At 35.1% G+C, this 24,739-nt stretch overlaps 1 protein-coding gene across 1 annotated transcript in view; it reads left to right on the forward strand.

Moving 5' to 3' along the window:
* Window positions 1-24,739, forward strand: part of LOC144434883 (uncharacterized) — a 35,704-nt gene that overhangs the window by 8,350 nt on the left and 2,615 nt on the right. Inside the window, exon 2 of the mRNA XM_078123398.1 lies at window positions 23,377-23,525. Coding sequence (XP_077979524.1) covers window positions 23,377-23,525 — 149 coding nt within the window. The remainder of the gene's footprint in view (window positions 1-23,376; window positions 23,526-24,739) is intronic.

Below are 24,739 nucleotides of genomic sequence, written 5' to 3' on the forward strand. Positions count from 1 at the left end.
AGTAATCTTAGAATGAAAATATTCTAATAATACTTTCACATGAAATGAAATGGCAGATCCTCAGTGTACATGACTGTATGTATGTGTTCAATATAAATATGTCAGAGCATTTTCCAGTGTTGAAGGCATGCATACAATATGCTGATCACTATGCAAACCAAAATGCAAGTTACCATATTATTTATATGTAAATTAATATGCAAATTAACGACCATCCTTACAATCCATCCTGGGGAGAACACTGATACAGAGAATAACATTTAAGTGTATTCTATGTTTTCAAGTGTCATTGCTCCACACACACAATAAAACATGCGATCACCACGCACATGTCAGAAGTTGTGGCACACGAGGACATTATACTACAAAATTAAAATATATAGACTATTGTAGTTATGTGAATGAACGTCCCGGTTTTATCTGTAAAGGTCAGTATACATACTGAATATACCCAGACTCGGAATGAAATAAATTGAGTCTGAGTGTTTTGAGAAAATATGATGTATTAAATGAGAGGTCAGCAGGATATTATTAATTTCTGTCAAAAATGATATTAAAGTAATGATACAGTGCACATTCCGTCTTTGAATACAGCTATGAATGCAAATATTATTTCAGTAAATTGAAAACGTGATGTTTCAGTCGTGTATTGAAAGCATATCAAACACTGCATGAGTCAGCCACACAAACGGAAGAATGGCGCACGATATTCACCGGATTTGTAAAAAACAACAACCTAAGAATAACAAAATACACAAAAGCCACAATCGAAGAGGTTTTCTACTACTATCTTTCTGTGTCTAGGTAACAGTAGGTGAAATGAAATGTTACATCACTTGACACGACAAGTCCACAGATTGGTATTTTTGTGACTAGACAGTACAAACTAATTACAGGAGCGCTGCCATCATGTCATTCATATACTAACAGTTTTTGGTTCAACGCTTTTCACTGAATTACGCTCTGACTTCACTTCCGGGTTCTGCCACCCGATGAATCCTCCCGTTTTCAACATCGCTATGGCGGGTTTAAGATTCTGTAGTCTTCTAGCTACCGAATAAATCACCGACTTAATGTAAATGCGAAATGAAATACTGCGTCTGTTTCCGGATGTACGACATCTGTCAATGCCAGAATTCCCATGACGACCACGTCTGCCTTAGCCAACTTGCCGTCTATACTGTATAATATAATGGTGAATGTCGTCTATAATAATGGTGAAATAATAAAAGCAACAGGATTAAGTGGTCTGAAATAGACATTTCAATTTCCAATAGACATAATTATGTTATTTGATATTCTGTGCGAAGAGTCACAATATTTATCCATCAAATACGAACATGAAAATTTAATGTACAACATAAAAAATCTACGAATATATTTCTCACCGGAAGTTAGTAAATATATTGTCCTGTAAGCACGTGTATTACATCCTTAATATATTCGGAAAGATCTTGTTTATTGTGGAAGTTTTACGTTTTTGATCAGTGATATGGATGTCCTGAAACCCCCCCCCCCCCAAAAAAAAAGACTAGAACTTCATAGGAGAAGAAAGTAGACACGGCCATTGCATCTCAAAATTACATGGCAGGTGACAAATAAGCTAAGATGCCTTCGATATCAGAAATTTGACCATGACATGCACTGTTTTCTTTCTAGAAAAGACGACGAGATTATTAAAAACAAATGTTAAAATTAGATAATGATTTTTATCTTGAGGCAATAAAACCATTCTTTAGATGGTACCAGTCATTTTTGTTACATTTGGTGACCCTGTTATTTATGTATATGGCTTCTGTATAACATTTTATTGGAAAAAAAGGAATGTGTTTTCAGCAAGCAAGTATGACCCTTTCCTTTCAGCCGTTTCTACTCGTAAATTTAGTTATGCAATATTGTTAAATATTGTGATCAAGAAAAATATGTAGGGTATGAAACTAAACTGATGAACGCTCTTTAAAACGTACTCTAATTCTGTCACATACAACATTCTAACAGCGAGGTCGTAAATCAATGTTATCCTGTATTCTAATATACTGTAATCTGGTAGATTAAGATTTGCAAGAACTAAATTGTCAGAATTGCCAAGTAAGTTACTCGTTAATAACACTCGTCTTAATAAATCTTGCAGACTAGAGCAGTCAATTAGTTGCGAGATTACACCGTCACATTGAGCATAAAGATCATATACAACAACTTCGTTATTCAGCTAGCAATGATCAGGAAATGAACACGAAGCTGTGACGTCATAGGTTATAATGATGCATGTTCTTCAAGGATGCAGGGCAATGTAGAGAAGGATGATGGATAGTGAAATGAGACATCGGTCAGTGCCCACTAGAGATATGTCATATATATAGGTCAGGCGAGATTGATTGAGACCCGTTATGATCAATTGCAAGGTCAAAGATGTGCTTAATTACTGAAGTATAGACATGTCCAATCAAGCAATAGACATAGAATATTAGGTTAAAGTATGCCTAATGTTTACTTACTGTCTGATATCATCACAATATCTCTGCTTATATAATATGAATCAACTTTCCACTCAAGCGCCTAGTTCTCTTTCCCTATTCACCATCAGTCTTTTTACACATTTTTTCGCCTATCTTTCCCCTATCCTGTCCACCCCTTTGTTTCGATCTCATTCGCATTAAATTCACACCTGTTTGTGTCACTTCTCATCTGTCTGTCCGTCCGCCCGTCTGTCTGTCCGTCTCGTCGTCCATCCGTCCGCCACATACACACACACACACACAAACACACACACACACACACACACTCTCTCTCTCTCTCTCTCTCTCTCTCTCTCCCCCCCCTCTCTCTCTCTCTCTCTCTCTCTCTCTCTCTCTCTCTCTCTCTCTCTCTCTCTCTCTCTCTCTCTCTCTCTCTCTCTCTCTCTCTCTCTCTCTCCTTCTTTGCCTGCTGTTCAATATCCTCTGATACACTTAAAGATATCAAATATCAACGTAGTCTATATAAATGCGATCCTACAATTAAGTATATACTGCTGTGTTCAGCTAACAAATTACAAATATGATTATTCATAGACAAAAATAGGATTCTATACTTTCTACATATACCAGTCACAACTACCTACATGTAGTAAATGCACATAAAACGAAGACATAGCTTGCTTGGAGTCATTGTAAGCTTTATATGATAGCATACGACATTCTCTATACAAATTCCAAACTCTAATGGGCGAAACAAAATGGAATAGTGGAAATAATTACGCTACGCGACTAAGTGAACGACTCTTATTGAGCCGCACCGGACCAAATCGACCTCTCAACTCTTATCATTTGATATATTCACAAGCACGTAGAGAGAAGTTGTTTGTTGAAAGATGATAAAAAGTCGAGGGAGTTGTTATAGTGATATTTATTCATTGAGGAATTCACGAGTTTACATTTGAGAGTTTTAACAGAATCCATACTAGTACCGTGTGGTGATTGAACGTGTTGCTAAACCAATTGATTGTGTCATACAGACCGTGGGTCAACTCTCTTTACTCACTTTATAAGTCGTTTGGATTGAAAAGGAGGAAACACTTTCAAACCATTGGTGACGTTTTCTTTATCTTTCGCCTTTTTATTATCTTTTCCCCTGCTATATTTGATCGTAAAGATCCATTTACATCACTACCTCATTACAGTAAGAGTCTTTTAAACTATTCCAGAATTAAATTACACGATGTTGATCATTTACAAACACAGAGTTGGACTCGTGAAACTTTCACATCAAAGTTATACAATTTCCATTAAACCTACACAAAAATAACGCCGACATGTTAAAACACAAAGGTTAAAAAACCCATTACTTGCTGTATTCAATACTGGACCCGTGATAGTTTTGTTTCTATATTGTCGTAAAATCGCAAGACACCTTTACGTCGATAGTAAAGCAAGCTCCCCACCAATACCTTCTCCTGCGAGAGTGGTATCATTATTATATTTGTGAGAATATGTTCGTACTGTGTGACGTGGTATGGTATATAACTACTAGTACTATTACATTTAAAGCACGGTGATAAATACAACGACATTTTGTCTGAATTGTAAAACCCTGAAATGAATTCTGTGTATAGTGCGAAGTAGTTTAAGTTAACAACCATGTAGGTTGGGGTGAACCAGCTATAAAGAAATGATGGCGCAAGAATCGTTATCCAATCTATGATTGAACCGTAGATATTACAGTTGTAATATAGACAGGAAAGAACCACATAGATAATTACTTTGTGTAGATTTCAATATCAAGTTCTATGGCGGTACTTGAGTGTACATTGAACCGTCAACACCTCCAATTCATTTTCAGTGCTCATATGGCGATAAGAATCTTGAAGATGGTGAGCCGGCTTTGAAAGGCAACAAATCTTCACATCTATCGCTTTCAGGAATTTCCTGTTTACACAATAATGCCATATCTGATATGTGAGAAGTCAAAAATAGAACACTTTTCGTCATCTGACACAAATACAATTTGCCTTGGCGCAATACGAACTGGGTTTTATTTATTTCGATATAATACACATATACTAATAAAAATAATCATTTGGGTTAGAAAAAAAGTTCTTAAAATACATATGTACTGAATATGAATTCACTGTGACTATGAACTGAACACACACACACACACACACACACACACACACACACACACACACACATACATACATACATACATACATACATACATACATACATACATACACACATACATTTCATACATACATACATACATACATACATACATACATACATACATACATACATACATACATATACATACATACATACATACATACATACATACATACATACATACATAATGAAGAAATGTCTCCTTTACCATTATCTTGTGTGAGCGCATCCATTTTCTTTTACAATCACATCATCAACGCAATTCAATAACAATTCAATTGATAGGCACAGTAGAAAATACTGTCAAAATCTTCTTCTGCTCAAAATCACACAAAAGAAATTGATACGTACACCAATGATTAAATCATCACTTATTCACTACACTGTAACTGTAATCTATTGTATTTAAAGTACATTTGATTCTTCGGAAACATCAAACTGTTGTGACCCTTTGTTATAAATGGCGTTAACTGTGCGTTTAATGTAGTTTGTTAGAATTATAAATATATAAGCTTACCGCCGGTACAAATTCGTGGACGAATCAATAGGTCACAATTGTTTGTGAACGTTGAAAAATTCACTCCCAGTGTTTTCGAAATCAATCGGCAGGGATTCAGGTATCTGGACATTGTACACGCTGTCAAAGTGGTGATGATGCATAGCTTACTTGAATATTGACGCAAAATAAACATATACAAGCCAACGTTGAATTCTAATTTAGTCAAAATGGAATTTTTTTGTTTATCTCTTTTGCTATATTAGGCACAAACAAGCTATTAATAGGCAGTGGTCTGTCAACGATAAGGGGTTAACCACCGAACAATACCGCAAAATGCCCTTCAAGTCCGACGATTGCCATAACTATGTGGTCTTCAGTGCAAACAAACTCACAAGAAAGATGTGGAATGACACACTATTTTTGTATGTGTACTTTTCTGAGTATTAGTGGAGGAATTGATCTGTACATACATGGTATATATCAGTAGCTTTCAAATTCTTTTTTGCCGAATAATTTTTAAAATGCGACTTGAACGTGACAGTGAAATTCTTTCTCCGTATAGTTATGTGCCAGTCAAATGTCCTCTGCGTGCAACTAATGGCGAAATACAAGTCATCAACTTTATAACATCTACTTAGCGAACAATCACAAGGATAAAGAGCTTGTCTGATATGAACTGTGTAGTTTATTTCGACAACGTATTTCAATGTTCATTTCGTTTCCACCATGTTGTCAATTACAACCGAGATATTGGACTTGAAATACCAATCACGTTTCATTTCATCAAAGTCCCATCATACGTCAACATAACAGTCAACACAATGTACATTTCATAGTATTAGGCTGATATTGTTCTGGCAAAGAAGTGAAGCAAAATCGAATTACGCACTTTGATTGTGAACGTTTTGATAGTGAACGTTTTGATTGTGAACGTTTTGATAGTGAACGTTTTGATTGTGAACGTTTTGATAGTGAACACATTGCGTACAAAGCGTTCATTACTCAGCGTGGACGTGTCTCACTGAAATATTCTCGAGTATCACTTATAACATACAAATGTACGTCAATCTGATAATTAAATTTGTGGGTTTTTTTTGTCAAAAACATATGTTCAAAGTCATGATAACCAAAAATAGGCTTTGGTTTCCACATCATCTATCACTTGGTATTTAAATAGCTGGGTAAAGAAAATGGAAGCCCATTGAAAATGGTTATTATTGAAAAGGTGGACGGTTTGGCAAATTTTTAATTCAGAATCTGATTCAGAAACAAGAATAATGCATATACGTGTATGGCTGAAACCTAACAGAAAGCCCAGATGTGCAAAACAAGAACGTAACTCAAAAAGAAAACGGTGTACATTAGCTTGGAACAGTTACAGTCAAATGTTAAAATAAGAATACAATATAGTTTCTCTGATGGTTCCTGTTTGATATAAAAACAAGATTGCATTGAATTTGTTAATTGCGAGGTTCAAGTTATAAGGAACACAGTCAATTTTTCTTGTCTGTGGCCAAATTATAAGATACTTTTCCCGTTGTTTGTACCGGGTGGACTAAGATAGCTTTGATATGTTGATAGTGTTACGATCCAAAATATCGTATTTCGGAATTATTACTGTGCTGGCGTTCTATTCTCGTTCCAATAGTACTCATATCTGATGATCAACAGAGCTAAATGAAGAGAAAGAATAAATTTGACATTTGAGTGTTTACGCAAGTACAATCTACATTCTTTACATACATGGTACAAAAGTGGAAAAGTTAGCCCAATCGGGGAAAATAAAACATGTTGAAATCTAACAGACACTTGAAAAGACACGACGGCAAATATTCAAAATGACGGTATGTCGAGTCATCTAGCACAGTCAGAGGTTAATTTGTATTCATTTATGTCAGTTACATTGACGAGTATTGTTCTGGTATTCAATTTTCACTGATAATCGCTTGCTATGAATAGAGAATGTAATTGTCACAGGCTTGACAAAATATAAACGGAGTAGCCTCTGAAAGTATTGTTGGCGCCATAAACTGATGACATGACCCTACCTGAACCTCTGCTATGATTAAGGAGAAAATCCAATTATACAATGTATGTCTCATATTGGTAACTTCATGGAAAAGAGTTTCCGGTGTATACGAATAGTTTTCAATCTGGATATGTTACACAAGTCTTATATCATTTGGGATCAGAAATGACAGATAGTATAATTGAGGAATCGGAATCTGACATCATTCGGACACCCTAGGGCATTGTGATGCTACTGTCCTACCCCAACACCTAAAGTGATGGGGTAGGATTGTACTGACAGAAAAGGGACTATCACAGCATTAACACTGCATTTCCGATAATGGTTTCTTCCAAACATATTTTTTATTCACCCCCATCTATATATTGTGAGCTAAATCATTATTAAATGTAACATTCTGCACCTACCTTCCAGACTACTGTTAAGAATTAAGTGTTGTATTAGAAGAAACCAGGCGAAAAGATACGGATTCATAATTCTATATAGTTATCATGCTAGCCACTGGCTAAAACAACATAATTGAATCTCATGCGAATCTGGTGTCAAATTGATCATTCTGATGACTGACTGACTAACTAACTGACAAAATCGATACAGATCGACGGGTATCACTAAATAAACAAAGTTATGTTATCACTATCGACTTTCTATTGATATCAGCCTTACCGATAAACCCCGATCGATCACGTGACTCAGATACATGCAGAGGTATTATTGATTAGGGGTTTAAATCCCTCGCAGACAACCTAATGTGTCCTGCATCACTTTGTAGCTATAGAAACCCGTTCTCTCATTTCAACAAGAGGAAGATACTTTTGTTAGCCGTTTCTTAAAATGTTGTGGTTAAAAGGAAGATGAGAACCTTACTGTACTGGACAATGAAATACAACTGTAAATGTTACTGTTATTTTGGTCAGCACGAACCTGATCGTAACATTTAACATCGTGTAGAGGATCTGTAGACATTAGACGTTAAAAGGTTCATTTGAAATATTATGTGAAAGGCGGTACTATTACGCAAATGGCTGTTTAGCAAGTAATCATACGTTACTATGACAAAGTCATTAAAGCCATATAACATGACAATAATCAGAGATCGAAAACGAGATAACGATTGGTTTGGGGCAAATAGAGATGGTCACGATTCATGTTTTTTCAACTTAAGTCTCTTCGATCTCTCTATTTTCAGATTCATCATTTGTAGCCGTTAAATTTGACAATGATAGGAGTACTACGTAGTATTGGTCTTATAATCCGTACAGGCCTAGGTGTAGTGCATGTGTGAGAGACTACTATGTCTGCCACTAATGTGTAAATTGAGACTTTGAGAAATAATGTTACATAGTAACTGTTACTGATGTACTCTTTCCTATGCTATTAAGGGAGTCGGTCTATCTGTCGACGTCTCTCTTTTGTTGTTTGCCCGTGTGTGTGTGTGTGTGTGTGTGTGTCTGTCTGTCTGTCTGTCTGTCTGTCTGTCTGTCTGTCTGCATCCACCCCTTCCCCTCTGTCTGTCTATCTGCTTGTCCCTGGTGTCTCTCTGTTCCTTTGTCTGTCTGTCTGTCTGCCTGTGTCTGTCTGTCTGTCTGTCTGTCTGTCTGTCTGTCTGTCTGTCTGTCTGTCTGTCTGTCTGTCTGTCTGTCTGTCTGTCTGTCTTTCTGTGTCTGTCAGAGTCTAAGTCTCTGTCTGTCTGTCTGTCTGTCTGTCTGTCTGTCTGTCTGTCTGTCTGTCTGTCTGTCTGTCTGTCTATCTATCTCTTTCTCCCCCCCCCCGTCCCAGGAAAGCATGGGAAAATTATGATTAACTACATAAAAGTTACTAGTATATAAACCAGGACAGGATAATCAACTTTGTGTGTGTGTAGGTCATTTACCTCCACGACATAGAACAGGTCATGGCGATGAATCATAGTGATTTAGTATGAGACTTGAGAGACTTGATAATTCCCAAGATTTCTTTTCGTATCCTTTAAGAGAACTTTGTATGTATAGAATAATTACAAATTTATTGTGTCGAAAGTTAACCCAAGATGATAATATATATCGTGACAACGGTTATTATGAGAAAACGACATTTATCATGTCAAAGGTCAATGTTGGCATGGTTTGATAATTATACCTTGGTTATTAATTTTATTGATTTCAAAATACTACTATGACTACGCTACAAAAATTAGTCATCACTTTTGAATTGATTTTAAACATATTCAAGTCTACTGTTTTCGCCATTAGTACATTACATTTGATTGGTTCGTATCATTGGTGATACTTAAGACTAGTCACATCTACTTCACCCCCCCCCCCCTCCTTAAATCTGCACTAGCTGAAACTGGGACTCAATTAACCAAAGATGTATTCACTAGAAATTGGTCAATTACTCATAAAAAGACACTGTATCTGTTAATTAGTGGTCAATAGTATTGAGCAGAAGCTTGGTTTTGAATCTATCGCCATGCTATATAAAAACTGCATTAGTTGCAACTGAAGTGTCGTTTTTCAGAACAACCACATTCACTGAATACCAATATAAATTATATAGACATTGCACACATTAATCAATGGTCGATATTATCCAGAAGCAGTACAGAAACAGGTTGAAATGATGATGGCCGTTGATGGTATACAGCAGCTAGAAATAAACGTGTTTACCCACAAGTGATGAAATACTCTTCAGGGTGTACGATAATACGAGTAAGTTATTACATCTTACAACACATATATATACACCCCATTCCAGTTACAGTTGCTTTAACAGATCATGACCACGTAAAACGGGTTGATTACAGTACTGACACTTTTTGTGTGCGATAAAAGTGTTATCGGTGCTAATATTGCATTTACTATATGAGGTGGTTTACAATCCATTGGCAAGTGAATAAGTGATAAGCTATCTGTATCCTGATAACGCCTTTATTCTGAATCATAGACCAACAGACTTAACTGTGACGTGATATATGTAGAATGTTAAACAAGAGAAAGTCTTTCCATGAATGCACAACTATACATTCAAGTTGAAGCAGCATTCGTAAAGGTGGAAACCTTCATTGTACAGGTAGCCATTTGTGGTACAGTAGTCTAAGATTGAACACGATACATATCATGCTGATGTTACAAATTACAAAACAAAACAAACAATAACAATTAAAATAAATGATATAGATAAAAAGGAATAAACAAAACTTGTCAGATGTCCTTTCCTCCTATGAAGCCATCCTATTAAAATTCAACAGAATGAAGCAAAGCGAGCCGGAGGGTAAAATAAAATCGATGTATGTTGACACTTTATCCATATAGTCACTTGATAATAAAAGTAACATCTGTCCATTTCATAATTAGATTTTCATAATGGATATTCTTCACAGAAATGGGACAAACTTAATTAAGGTGAGATTGTTGAATGTGGATGACTGGAGACAGGATAGTTGATAATTATTCTATTTTCATATCGTACATAATAGTTTTTGTTATGAGAGAGGCAGGGAGGCTGGAAGGGAGAGAGAGAGAGAGAGAGAGAGAGAGAGAGAGAGAGAGAGAGAGAGAGAGAGAGAGAGAGAGAGAGAGAGAGAGAGAGAGAGAGAGAGAGAGAGAGAGAGAGAGAGAGAGAGGAGGAGGAGGAGGAGGAGGACTTACCTAATTAGGTGAGATTGTTGAGTGTGGATGACTGGAGACAATTATTCTATATTGTATATAGTAAAAAACGGTAGTAAAAGCAGTTTTAAGTGTTGTGAAAATAAATCTTTAAACAATACCCTATCTAGTGAATCACTACATGATCTTATAATAACATTCGCAGACAGAATTATTACAAAATTAAATATCAAGGCGTGAGAAATTTGAAGTTGTATATCTCATTGCAGATAAGATTTTATTCATATTAAACATTATTCAAAGACAATAAAGAGAACACCACACAGTACGGATAGTTATATCATCAGATGTTAGTACAAAATACCACGTTACTATTCTCCCCAATCTGCTGTAGTATTTATAAACTATTAAACTCACCATAGTCTGTTTTTATTTTGTTTTAATTCATCTATTAATTTGATCATTTAGTCCTCTTTTTGACAAATTTCATCTTTATTTGAAACTATGATTATGTAAATAACCATTCCTTCTAATATTGAAATAAAGATTTCGGAAAGAAAAAAAAAGATTACATTTCTAAGCGATGTCATGTTTGTTTTCAAATTTCGTTGCCGTAAAGAGGTCTGCCGCACCGCAGTGGTTTTACGACGATAGTTCTCAAGGTCTTCATTAGACTCTCATTGATTTACTATAATGTCAAACCAAATATTAACTATTTTTAGATCTGTGTCAAACCAACCCAGTATCCAGATTACATTTTCTTTACTTTAATCTGTGGAGTGACCTTTGAAGCAGTGAAAACCATTAAGTGCAAGTGATTTTCCCCGGGATTTTCTAGCAGCTCCTTATGATCCCACACGTGTGATGAAAGAACGAAAAATCATCGTTTTCAGAGATTTCTCAATCCACAGATATACTGAACATGGTAATTGTTAAAATACGAGCAAGTCATGCTGTCTTCGCAAATACCAACAGGTCATTAAATTCCGCGAAAGAAAACTTGCTGATGCCATGCGAACGAGGACCTGACGTCACAACATGACGTCAGTCGTAAGACAGCCATCGCCTTTCCATATTCATTATTTCAATGTATAAAACCTGTTCTGGAAATCTACAGAAGGGGAACATTTACGATGAAGTCAATGTGAACACAATTTTTAGAGCAAGCATTCTGCGATCCGAACCTGGTAATTCACTTCTGCACTAGTCGCTATTTTAGGAACAAAATTCCGTTAAGTATTGATCTTACGAATTAGCATTTGGATCCTCTGAAATAAATATGTAAATACTGTTTATCCTATAAATGAAATATACTCATTTATTTCCATGTACCTTGCAGAATGTGTCAAATATATCATGTTAAACTATTTCTCCCAATTCCTATATTATATCTCCTGCTGAATATCAATTTTTATATAAAACATCAACTAATTATATGATATCCAAGTTATGAACAGTAACAGGATTCTACCACATACATGCTAATATATGTAAAAGTAATTCATGTACTTGATGTAAAAACAATCCACGTGTGATCAATTTCACGGTGGAATGACGAGCGCTCAATTACGTCAACAAAATAAACCGGCAGAAGTAGCCTAATTTGTTCCCTTGTGAATATTTTTTTTCAAATAAACAGAAGCATGTATATTAACAAGGTCAAGTCCAACCCATAGATGAAAAACATTGTCTCACATTACGAATTTTCCTGTCTTAAATACAGCAAATATTGGAAAGTGTCCCGCTTACCAGTCTCTTGACCTTTGTATGTTCAAATACAAATTATAAAATAAAGTGCCACATTTACTTGACAAGAAACTGTTTAAAATTCAATGTAGCCTTCTACTTAAATTTCATCCTAAATGGAGCGAGTATGTGAAGTTGTGTGCGGAATCCTGAATGAGTGGAAATTTCCCGATGACCTAATCACCGATTTCAATACTTCAAGTTTTCAACAATTTCAAGAAATTAACATGACTGTTTCGAAATACCGTTTGACTGTTTTAGTTGTATACTTCGAAAAGCATTGTTAAAATGATCATATGTGGAATTGGGTATTTATTTATTGGGTTTTAATTGATAAAACGGCTTTACTATTTTTTTCTACTTGCAACAAAAAATGAAACAAGATAGACTGAGTCTGTGTTTGAAACTCTATAAATTTGAAAAAGCTTCAAAATATGTAAACATTTATTGTGCGTACAATAACAATCGTTTTACATAATTTAATTGTTTCTTTCTATCAATGTGACGTCCCGAATCAGCCAAAGCTCAAACTGCTGTTATTTGTTTTTAAGGACTGAAATCCTACCACTATAAGATCACATAGACACCACCACCACCACCACCACCACTAACAACAACAACAACAAAAGCAACAACATGTTTACATTGAGCTCCTCCAACTATAGCCATATACTGTATTACTGCACGTAGTGTTTTCATCAACATAGTAGGTCTTTTCATTTCCACAAATCTTCACCAGTGCCCCAGGAGATACAATTTATCAAATTTGTTAGCTCAATCGCCACTGTCATTAGTTATGTATTGATGGTCAAGTGGACACACTACTTAAAACATCATATTGATTTAATCTTTGTATGGTTTTGATTTTCAAGACAGTATTAATTGACGCCTTGTGAGGGATTCACAGCTTCCTGTATTTATTGACGTACACTCCTCAAGTCAATCATACTATAAAATTTACTGGTCCAATATCTGAGTTATACTTCGCATTTGTTGTAATTCTGATTGTTGTTGTTGTTGTTGTTGTTGTTGTTGTTGTTGTTGTTGTTGTTGTTGTACGTTGTTGTTGTTTTTGTTTGGGGTTAAATGACATTCATGTGTTTTGTTTCATAAGAAAGTATAGCTATAGCTTGTACATTCGTTTTATTGAGTACCATTCAGGATATGTGTACATGACTACTTTCATGTACGGTGCAGGGAAATATCTTATTTTGTCATGAACGTAGGAACAGAAAAATGTAAATAGTTCGACTGTAGACGAACAATTGTTATAACCTATATGAAATAGGGACAGGTCTTCCCTTTACTTTGATAAGTGTTCTGTTGATTTTCAAGAATCCTTGCTATGCATATACATTCGTGTCTCGACGACGATTGACGGCGTGTCATAACATATACAGGCGAGAGGTAGACGTACGTGAGTGTTTCGCCGAATCAACTTTGCTATACACGTGTTTTCCACGATCCATTTTTTAATGTTTGCTACGTGACTTACCATTGCAATTTAATACAAAATCATGTCATATAGTTCAATGCGCAATATAAGTTACAAACATTGTTTTTCTTTTCAAAAAATAACATTTATCATTGTCATTATATAGACAAACAGGAATGTATGTCAACACCATAGAATTTATCAGACTAATGAGGTGACCCGTTATTTCCTATCCAGAATTTGGATATTAACTATTATATAATATGTCATATGTCTATTAGAAAAGAATGTCTCTACTTTTACATGTTGAACTTCCTAAAACGTTATTGTCAATGAGTGACCCTAATCAGGAATTATTTAAGTGCAACTCCGAACAATTATTTTTGATGGAAGAAAATAAAAGAAAGAAAAAGAAATGGTCGTTACCCATTCAATTCTTCTACCTACAGGTGAAATGGAATAACCCAATTTTCACCTACGTATATTTCACGTCACGTAATATGTTTTCTACGTCACTGACACCTCCCGCGGTTACAAATGAGCCAAACACAAATTGATGGCTTCGGGCATAGATACTTTGTTACTCGATCTAGAAGGAATTCATGGAAGTTCACATTCTTAATATTCATGGAAGACTTTCGTTCAACGGAATTCGGTCCCTTGAGTCACTTATCTTTTCCGGCTTCGTTAATTATTCAGGAAACTTGCACGAGTAGTCTTTTACTGTTACATTAACAAGCAAAGTTAGTACAGCTTTCCAAGATATTCAATTGTATTAATTTTCAGTTGCTGTATTGATGTCATAACGTGGAGTAATATTCACATTTTTTAATTTCCTTTTTCCATTGAATCTATTTGTATCATCTCTAGTGCAATCGACACTAATAGAATCACCTTTTAGACACATTTCGATCAGAAAGTGTAGTTTGCTTCAGAATAATTGTATTTGGAATGGTGGTGTTAGGTTGATTTCCACTTGCTTTCAACCTTCAACAGCTGTACATAGCTAGGTACTGTGATAACTCAATTTTACTGTGTGTTCGTTTTCATTAAAGAAATGCTCATCACCTTTGCATGCACGAAACCAAGGTCTGTGAATAATTCAATCATGTCATTCTCGTGTAGTCGAACTTTGACCTACATTTGCATATTGCTTCTCCCTCTCCCTGTTTCATTCAACTTCATTAATCCCCATTTCAGAACCTTTTACTCTTAGACACTTCCACTCAACAACGTAATTCATCTTATCATTTGATTCAGCTCTAGAAAGACAGATTCAATTGAATTGACGTTACCATAGCAACATAATGAGTCTCTAGGAAAATATGAATATCATATGCTGTGCATCATATTGGACCAATGATCACCAATCTCGGAAACATCTGATAATTCCGGATAAAGCCAAATGTCAAACGTTAAGTTACACATGGTGACGCGAACCACCTTAGCGACAAATACTAGGTTACCATAATCGGAGATCCTATCATCCATAGTATCCCTTCATCCATAATTCATAAAACATACAAATTGCTGTATCCTGACCAGAGAAACTACCATGAGTTTGATGTGGACATTCCTTGTGGACATGGTACTGCTGCAAGTAAAAGGGAATTTACAATGATGCTATTAATAGCTATAACATTGGGAATTGATACCGTCATAGCCAGATGTTCGTGTTTTGTGATATAAATCAACAGATCAGAATGTCAAATAGGCACCTCTATCTTGACTATATTTACAGTAATTGCCTACTGTTATGCTGACACCGATGGCCTAGGAAATACTAAATCTTTAAGAGTACAAGTAATATCAAAGACAAACACACATACTATGTATTTCGAAATTAATTAAGAGTATTATCTAAAATATCTCAAATGGCCTTGTTCGTGACATAAACCTTTTTATATCAATTTCATACTCCAATAGTATTTTTAGAACAGAGTGGAATGTTATTGCAAAGCAGGAACACCAATAACATTGATAAAAAGGATATTAACAAATACACACAGAGGCATATAGACACACACATAATTACACACATATGGTATATATATATATATATATATATATATATATATATATATATATATATATATATATATATATATATATATATATATATATATATATAATATGAATATCAGTGTCTCGCTGGAGAGAACAGTGCTCGATGCGAATATTAGTAGCAGAGCATTATAGACTTAATTCCAAAGAATAAGGATGTAATAAGCTTATTCTTTTGAAGTATATATATATATATATATATATATATATATACTCTTTTTGTCCAAATAAATTTGAAAACTTGTATATATTGAAAAATAAATTTGTATATATATTATACACCTTGTTATCAGAGTGAGAGCTAGTTTAGTGTTTTTGAGTTGTTAATACCTTTAGAGTTAAAAGTTTTATTGAGACCATCCATTTGTCATTTTTATATACAGTTTACATGAGCTTATGTTTACGAGGGAATAGATTGTACACTATCGAAAAAAGTGTAACCTTCAAAAAATGAACTTCAGGATATAGGACAAGATAGATTGATACATTTAATTTTCTATATATGCATTTATTATTTAGGGTATCAATACCAAAGTAACTGCGTGGGTGCATTTCCCTTCTAAAGATTACATCAGTTCGTGGCCATGGAAACTTCTGTGATCAACAAGTATAATATCAGTATATGGATAGGATTGTGATTTCATGTAAAGTTTATCTTCGCTTGTTAACTTGTTTGATTATTTCTCGTGTTGAAATGTTGTTGAGATCGTTACTAATGCATTCTTAAGATATCACCCACGTTTGATCTTAATCGTACTCTTCAAAAGACAATTTTTGAGACTTAATACTCTTGTCAGATCTCAGTCGTGTTAACTTTCTGTTGTACCTTTACACGAAGTTTGCCTGATAACACAGTAGACAAACCAATGGTGGCCGTAAGACTACTTGAAATCCTATCCTCTGACAGACATACTACAGTTTCTAAGACCATCTCAAGAATGTAGAGATAATTCATGGCTCCTTGTTGACACTTACACTGAAATTCTCCAGATAACAAGAGATTAGGGAAAAGGGGATAACCTAAATAGGGTCAAATGCCAGGCATTATGTTGTAATTCATCTGGTATGATAGATCTAGTGAATGTATCATTCCAGTAGTATACTGCCCAGTGGTGAATAGTCAGGCTGCACATGGAGTCACCCATGCGTATTCTCTCGGCGTAGTCTCAGCTACTCTATTGTGAAGAAAGTTGACGGTTGAACGTTAACAAGAAATGCTGGTACAAGTGAGTGTTGTATGATATCACGAAGTGGTATATAGTAAGATTGTGATTGGACGTATTCAGAATAATCCCATCAAGCAGTTCGTGCGTGATAGGCGAAGATCTATGTACGTAAATATTCTGATAATACCACATGCATATAATGTATTGTTAGAATTAGGGACTAGAAGTTCAATTTCACTCTAATCTTCAAGAAAGCCTTTCGTGTGTCAGGAAATTGCTTTTTTTCACACACAGACAGCATTTGCTCTGTGAATCAATTGATTTTTACATATTCATTAACCTTTATTTTGTCTTAAGATCGTTATTAAAACAAATGATGAACATCACCTTCGAGGTCAAATTTCAAAATCAAAACATTCGTTGTAAATGAAAATGACTGTATAGTGGTATAATGAAAGTATTCAGGTCTGGACGAATATAGTACCGGAATTCACTTTGACTTTCAAGGCCAAACACAAGTGTATCACAACATCGTGAAAAATAGGTAATCTTTGTTTGTTAAGATCCGCTAGTAATGGTAGAATGTCCTCCAAAATCTTCAAACACAGATGGCATCATTGAAAAGCAATTCTCTCTATTCACCGAGGTTTGGTTTTTGAAAAATATCTGTGAAATTAGTTTAAACAAGACAACGGATGCGAGGTTGTGAATGAAAGTTGGAAAAATAATTGACATCCTAAGGCAGGAAACCTTCCCTTAAATGCCATGGATAGATGAATCACAAGTTGACTAGGCTAGTAGAGTAGATGAAGCGAGTCTTGAATCGAGATGTTTGGAGGGATCATTATAATTTACGAACAACAAGGAGGAATAGCTGTAGAGCAAGACGAACTCTATTCAATAACTTTAATCCTTCGCGTGTGAAGACTATCAATAGAAACCTGAGATTATTACTCGCGGCAGAAAGAACAGTTTTGATTAAGTCGCCGTCGAAAAGACGAATTTATCCTATATGAGATTATGTATCGAGTGATTTCAGTTAGCGGCACAAAGATTGGAAATTAAACCATGGTTGTCAATAATAACGAAAGCTGAGATAAGCTCTGTTTGAATATGTTTGAACAAAGTTAAAGTACTAAATTCTTGGCAACATTTTCATTTCTTAGACAGATCTTCAAACGTAACATCGGGTTCCCGAACAGGAAATTGCGGTGTTCGTCCTTCCATGTAAATTAAATGAGTAATACTGCAAGTAGGAAGGGAACGCCAATCAATCGATAAGTCAATCTGTCTGTCACTCAGTCAGACACTTATTACGTCTGTAAGTAAATAACTACTAATCAGGTATGTATACATGGTATATGTTTTAGCGACCTCCACGACAAGACAATCGATCAAAGCTAAGGTTACAGGTACCGCAGCAAACTATTAATATAGACGTCAAACAGACGTATAAGTCTCATTATAAAACTGAAAACCGTTTGTTTCTTTGTGGGCAAATTCTGCACATTATATATTTAATTGTTGGCTAACAAGTTCCATATATGGCATTACTTTTGCAATTACGTTGAATATGTATATATAATATGATAGATGGTGTATCTTTATTCATTTTAATCCTGTATGGAATGGTACTGCAGGGGCCATAATTGTATTCGAATGCTACCAACTTTCAATCTTTTCAAACAATTTCATCATTCACTTAATTTTCATCGATTTTAATGAATTCAAATCTTTCTTCCTCGAAATTAATTACATGTGACTATTTATGGACAATTTTACATGACATCTCGTCACATTTTATACGTAAATAAATAACCATAGCTGATTAATTGATTAAAAAGATGGTCATTTAAATCAGTAATCGATCAGCCAGCAGGTATTTAATTTGCTGACTTTATGTAATGAATATAAATGGTGACATTTCACGTAACTAAACGTACATTAATAACCCTTGCCCTCACTGCTAAATACATGAAAGTTTGCGACGAAATAATCCTTCGTGATTACCATGCATCTGTTTACCTGCATAGAACACAATTCAATTAACACGTCGATATTTTACAGCGAATCTGTTTGTTGTTCATCATACGCTTTCCTCCACGAAGGGTTTGTCGTAAGGATTTCATGGAAATTCGAATGTTAAGGTGAAAGGTCGTTAGTGCTATGGTATTGTCAAATGGCGCCATTCGTAATTGTTGATTATTACCCTATATTATTTAATAGAAGCCATCTTTATTCTCTTGACGGTGGCTCATTACAACTAGGCCTTCTGAGATATTCATGTGTATCCAATATAGAACAGAGTATTCTCTATGACCTACCTACTTCAAAGAATCTAAGATGAATGGACACACATGGCAGTATTTGAGAATTATATATTATTCTCCAATATTTGTCTTCGTTCAGCTGAGGGAAATACGACTGAAGTAAGGAGGCATTGTCACTGCGAGTCCCTACGCGAGTAGTGACAACCCCCTTGCGTCACGATCATTAATAGTATATATTCATAATTTGGCCATAACCTTCTTTCATGTAGATATTGAAATTATAACAGTGTAAATTATGTAACTGTCATAATCAAAATATAACTCTCATGTATATTGGGTTTTTTTTCATTTGAAATCTGTAATATTTGTGAATGGAAACATTGAAAATATAAAAGCATCAATATATAAATGTGTAAAAATACACGAATGACTTGCTTATGACTTCCCCTGACCTACAAGGCATGCATTTATTAAGTTTTATTCTGTCCATTAATTTTTAACACATCTTAACTTTTATTGACATTCTTTTGATTATTCTCAATTTCTCAGTCAATATTATGTCGTATGATTCTTACTGCACAGATAAAAGTGCACTTTCAAATTAAGCGATCACGTTGTAAAATGGCGCCATCCTCGACCTTAGGGAAATATCACCACGTGCGATTTGTGCATAAAGTACGTCATCGTTATTAAGGTAAACAATCGAATTACTCAGATATTCGTCCCCTGTTTTTATTGAAACTAACTAAGTAACTAACTAACTTTGGTATTAAACTATCTTAACTCCCCTAATTGTAGTTACATACTCCCAAGTTGTGGACGAAAAACTGTGTAAACATTTCTTATAATCAGGACATTATCAAGTGCAACAACACCATTATTTGGACGCTAAGGTGATAAAATAATTATATGGCTGCTCAGTAGCATATACCGATAATCATGTGGCAATAGATGGAAAGTGTGCGCCAGGATTATTTGCATCAATGTGCCTGGCCAGTAGAAATAGGGTGAGATTGATTTCATCTTAGTTGCATTAAATATGATTAGGGGTCAAGACATTCATCTTACATAGTCTACATCGCCCAACCTTTCTAAAACAGTTATACAAATTGGGAAACCTGGCTTAGAGGAGGCCTGAAGTGCACTTGGGCCAAGCATTATGGGAAGGAAACTAAGTTAGGTGCTTCACATCTCTTCAAACAATATTACTTGTCTCAGCATTGTTTGGTCAACCGTTCAAGAGGTGTGAAGCTCCTAACGTCATTACTTCTCATAACATCTCGCCCCCAGTGTATACAACAAGATTCGCGTGAGCCAGATATGCCTATTTTCATAGCTCTAATGTAGAGAGACCATGCGATGCAGGGTTGGTAAAATTTACCCGTGTTGTCTAAGAATAAAAAACTATGATGAAATCTACCCCACTTTCGTTCTCCTTCAATGACGCAGTACCACGTCATTAGCCAGAGGCTGTGAAACACAAACTATTGATACACTTTATGACCAGGTAGTTAATCGAAACAAACTTATACACAGACAAAGTTATATGTACTGTGTCGACAGGCCCTTGAAAATAACGACATTTACCAATTTATTATTGCAAGCATATCATTTTTGGATACGTATTTTAAGGCCATTAAAATATCCTGAAATAGAAAGCCAGGAAGCAGTTCTGACAAAGCTAATTATATTGAAAATGGTAAGAAGACGGTCTTGATGGATATATCATAGCGGCCGTATCTTTTCAAAAGCTTTTAACCTTTCAGCAATATAAGCTCTGGAAATGATATGTCCTGACATTTTCGCATCAAAAACTGCCATCCCAGCTTCAATGTTTTCCTCACTTACGCGTACTTATTGGGAAACCAGATTGTGTAGTCATGATATGATTCCGATTGGTGATGTACTTCTGCAGTCTGCTTATCTCGCATCTTCGAGTTCGTTAAGTTGTTATTTTCAGTACAAGTATCGGATATTTGACATGTAATTAACTTTTAAGGAAAGACGCTCTAGTTTTCTTATTTTCTCGGGTAATCCTAACCATATATCCTTATACTGTTACTACACCGTTGAGATTAGCGACAAAGATTTGACAACATGATACATATAATTGCTATAATATTATAACGTATCTAGATGATTAATTTTCTGACTCAGGTTGTGTAATTATTAGCAACAAACCACATTTAACAACATATAATTTAATGTCATGAGTTTTCTGGTGTATCTCACTTTGTTTTCATTTATTGTGAATAACCCTCTCAACTTGTTTTATCCCTTAAAGTGAAAAACAGCTGCAGTGACTGGTAATTTGAAAAACCCCGATATTAAATACGACTCGATATCCAGTCCGTTTTGTGACCGCCACGCCTACTTTCGCGTGTGTTGAAGCTTTCTTTTCTGAGGAAACATTAAGTCCCATCGGCTTTGTCGTCATGTTTTCACAACAATTAATTGCATTTATAATCTATCGTCGTGTCGCACTTGAGTCCCTACGTCACTAAAAATCTTCTTTATTTTGACCACATGAAAGAAAATCAGCTTAAAGTGTTGTCTACCTGACGTCATAGTCCATTTTGTGAGGATTGGCTTCCTAATGAACACGTTCGTCACTTCAAAAGTGCAATATTCACTAAATATCTTTCAATCTAGTAGGTCTATCAAACTAGGTACGATTATAGAAGTTACGCATGATTGCATTTAATGGATGCACAACACTTGCAAAATGGTAAACACATCGCATCACGGTCACTAGCGAAGTTTTTGCGATCACTTGGAATATATTGAAAAAAACAAGAAGAGGGATATGTTAAGGTTATATTAATTCGAATGGCATTACACTACTACAATTATATAGTATAAATTTGTTTTTGGAATCGTACTTACGAGTGTGAAGTCGTACTTATGTGTGTCATTCTTCACACTAAAGCCACGTTAGATTCATAAAGTTAATCCTTCGCCATTCCGTAAACCGTGATGTTATTCTCGTTCAGCTGCATAAGCTTCGTAATTACGTCAAGAAGTGAATCAACATACAAAGGTCAAATTTAAGAAATACTGTCATGAAAAGTAATCATGTTTTAAAAGGGTCTATTTTAACCGAGATGTATTTTGTATCGTGTTTGAAAACCCATTAACCTGCCAACCATACACATTTCTGACTGTGACTATAATGCCGAGAGTTTCTCCTCTTGGTTTCCTTGGTAACAGACTCAGTCAGCGTACATGGTAGTTCAGAGGGATACTGAACCCAATACAATGTAATCTTTTACAATCAATGTTGACAAATTGTAAATCTGAAAAAAGAGGCATTTGATTCGACTTATGTATCTACGTCGACACTACTCATAAATTATACATCTGTATGTTTTCCATGTGTATTTGTTGTTTATGCGATAACTATAAAGCAGTATTCAAGCCAATGTATCGATGTGAGTACACTTGTACACTGGAGTAGCATTGGGAACCAAAGGCTTGTCAGTAAATGTAATCTTGGAAAGGGGTCGCGACGTGAAGTTTTCGTGTCCATGTGTCATTGCATAGTTACGAATTAGTAGTTAGTTTCCTGGGTGGGAAAATACATTTACAGCAGAAGAAAGTTTAAAGTAACTATGTACCATTTCTAGTCTTTTCCGTAATGTGTTGATAGTCTTGTCTTGTTATTTTCGATGGGGTTTATGTAAATGTTCCAAATCAATTCCTTTCATGGCGGAAATTTTTATTTTCAGACTTTTCAGTCCAAATAGGAAGATGTTCAATTCAAATTGAGAATAGGAATTTCTTAGTTCCAGTGCCATTAAACTATATTCCAAGTTAACTTACTGGTCAGTGATCATTGAATATCAAATGAATCTCAAAGATCCGAAGAACAGTCGTCAAATTCGTCAAGAGTAATAATGATTCTTACGAAAATACTTTTTTTATTTTCACTTTCTAGATGTGTTCGGATTACTGATACTGGTATGGGCTTCCTCTCTACCATGAGTTGCATGAAGACGTTATACCTCCGATGGTGTTGTCAGGTCCAAGACTTTGGTCTTCAACACCTCTACAGTATGAGAAGTTTACATGTTCTCTCACTTGCAGGTCAGTACGTCACTAGTCTCGCGTTATGTTGTACGTGAAAGTGACTCAGTCTTGGTCATCTTAATCACTTGTCATGCCATTGACGTCACGAACTCTAAGACTCTTTGTAGTTTGGAAAGACTGGCAAATTACCATTTCTGGTGGCATATAAGACAGATTGCAGTAAATTGGAAAACAGCAAAAAAAGACAAAATCAATGAACAAGTAAACACAAGTGTTACACGGGAAAAGGAAGTGAAATGTACGTCATAGGAATATTTTGAACTTACACCACATATGTGTTGTGTTTATAAACTAAAGTACATAATTCTTATTGGACGCATACATGTAAATAGTATTATTTATGATAGGAAACCTCAATATAGATAATATTAGGCTAATAAGTGCTGTGTAAGGTTAGCATCTGTGATATAGCTAACAAGAAGGAACAACATGTAAAGCTATATTCCCAAAGGAACAAAGAGTAAGTTCCACAAACCATCTATCACTTTCAAAAACCCATCCGTATCTCACCCAGTAGGTCTGTAACATTGAAATTAACGAGGCCACGTGACATCCTGTTGTCATGGATACTGGCCCTGAGGACTAAACTCGTAAGTGTTAGTTTCCAGATTGATGGCTTAACATTTGTATGACGTGCAATAACTAAAAATGAACACACGAACTGTAATATACTACCTATTGCAATAAATGTGTGCTAAGGTGGCTTGTTATATACCAATCGATATACAGGTTGCTATTAAGTAAACACAGTATATAGAAAAAAAACAGTTATTACAAGAAAAGGAGCTGGAACGAACAGACAGGCACTAATTATATTGCTTATGATTCAATAAATTAGACACTGAAATAGTATAGTTAGTTTGAAAGGGTAAAATTAGAAACTAAATGCGACATTTCGATCTGTCTACTATGGATCTTGATGACGCAATGATTTTATTATTCAGAGTTAATGTCTTCGAAATTAAATCATTGTGTGGCCAAGATCCGTAGTAGACAGATCGAAAAGCCGTATTCATTTTTTAAATTTACCGTTAAAATTAAATACATTTTATTGTTTAAATATAGAAACACAGAAACAGATTAACAAACAAACAAACAAACAAACAAACAAACAAACAAACATACAACCATAAAAAAAAACCCACACAAAACAAACAATTGTACTCGAGTGAATAAGATTGACTTGAATTGAAATTTATTCCACCAGAGAG

This window comes from Glandiceps talaboti, chromosome 5, assembly GCF_964340395.1.
Source record: "Glandiceps talaboti chromosome 5, keGlaTala1.1, whole genome shotgun sequence".
Classification (NCBI taxonomy): Eukaryota; Metazoa; Hemichordata; class Enteropneusta; family Spengelidae; genus Glandiceps; species Glandiceps talaboti.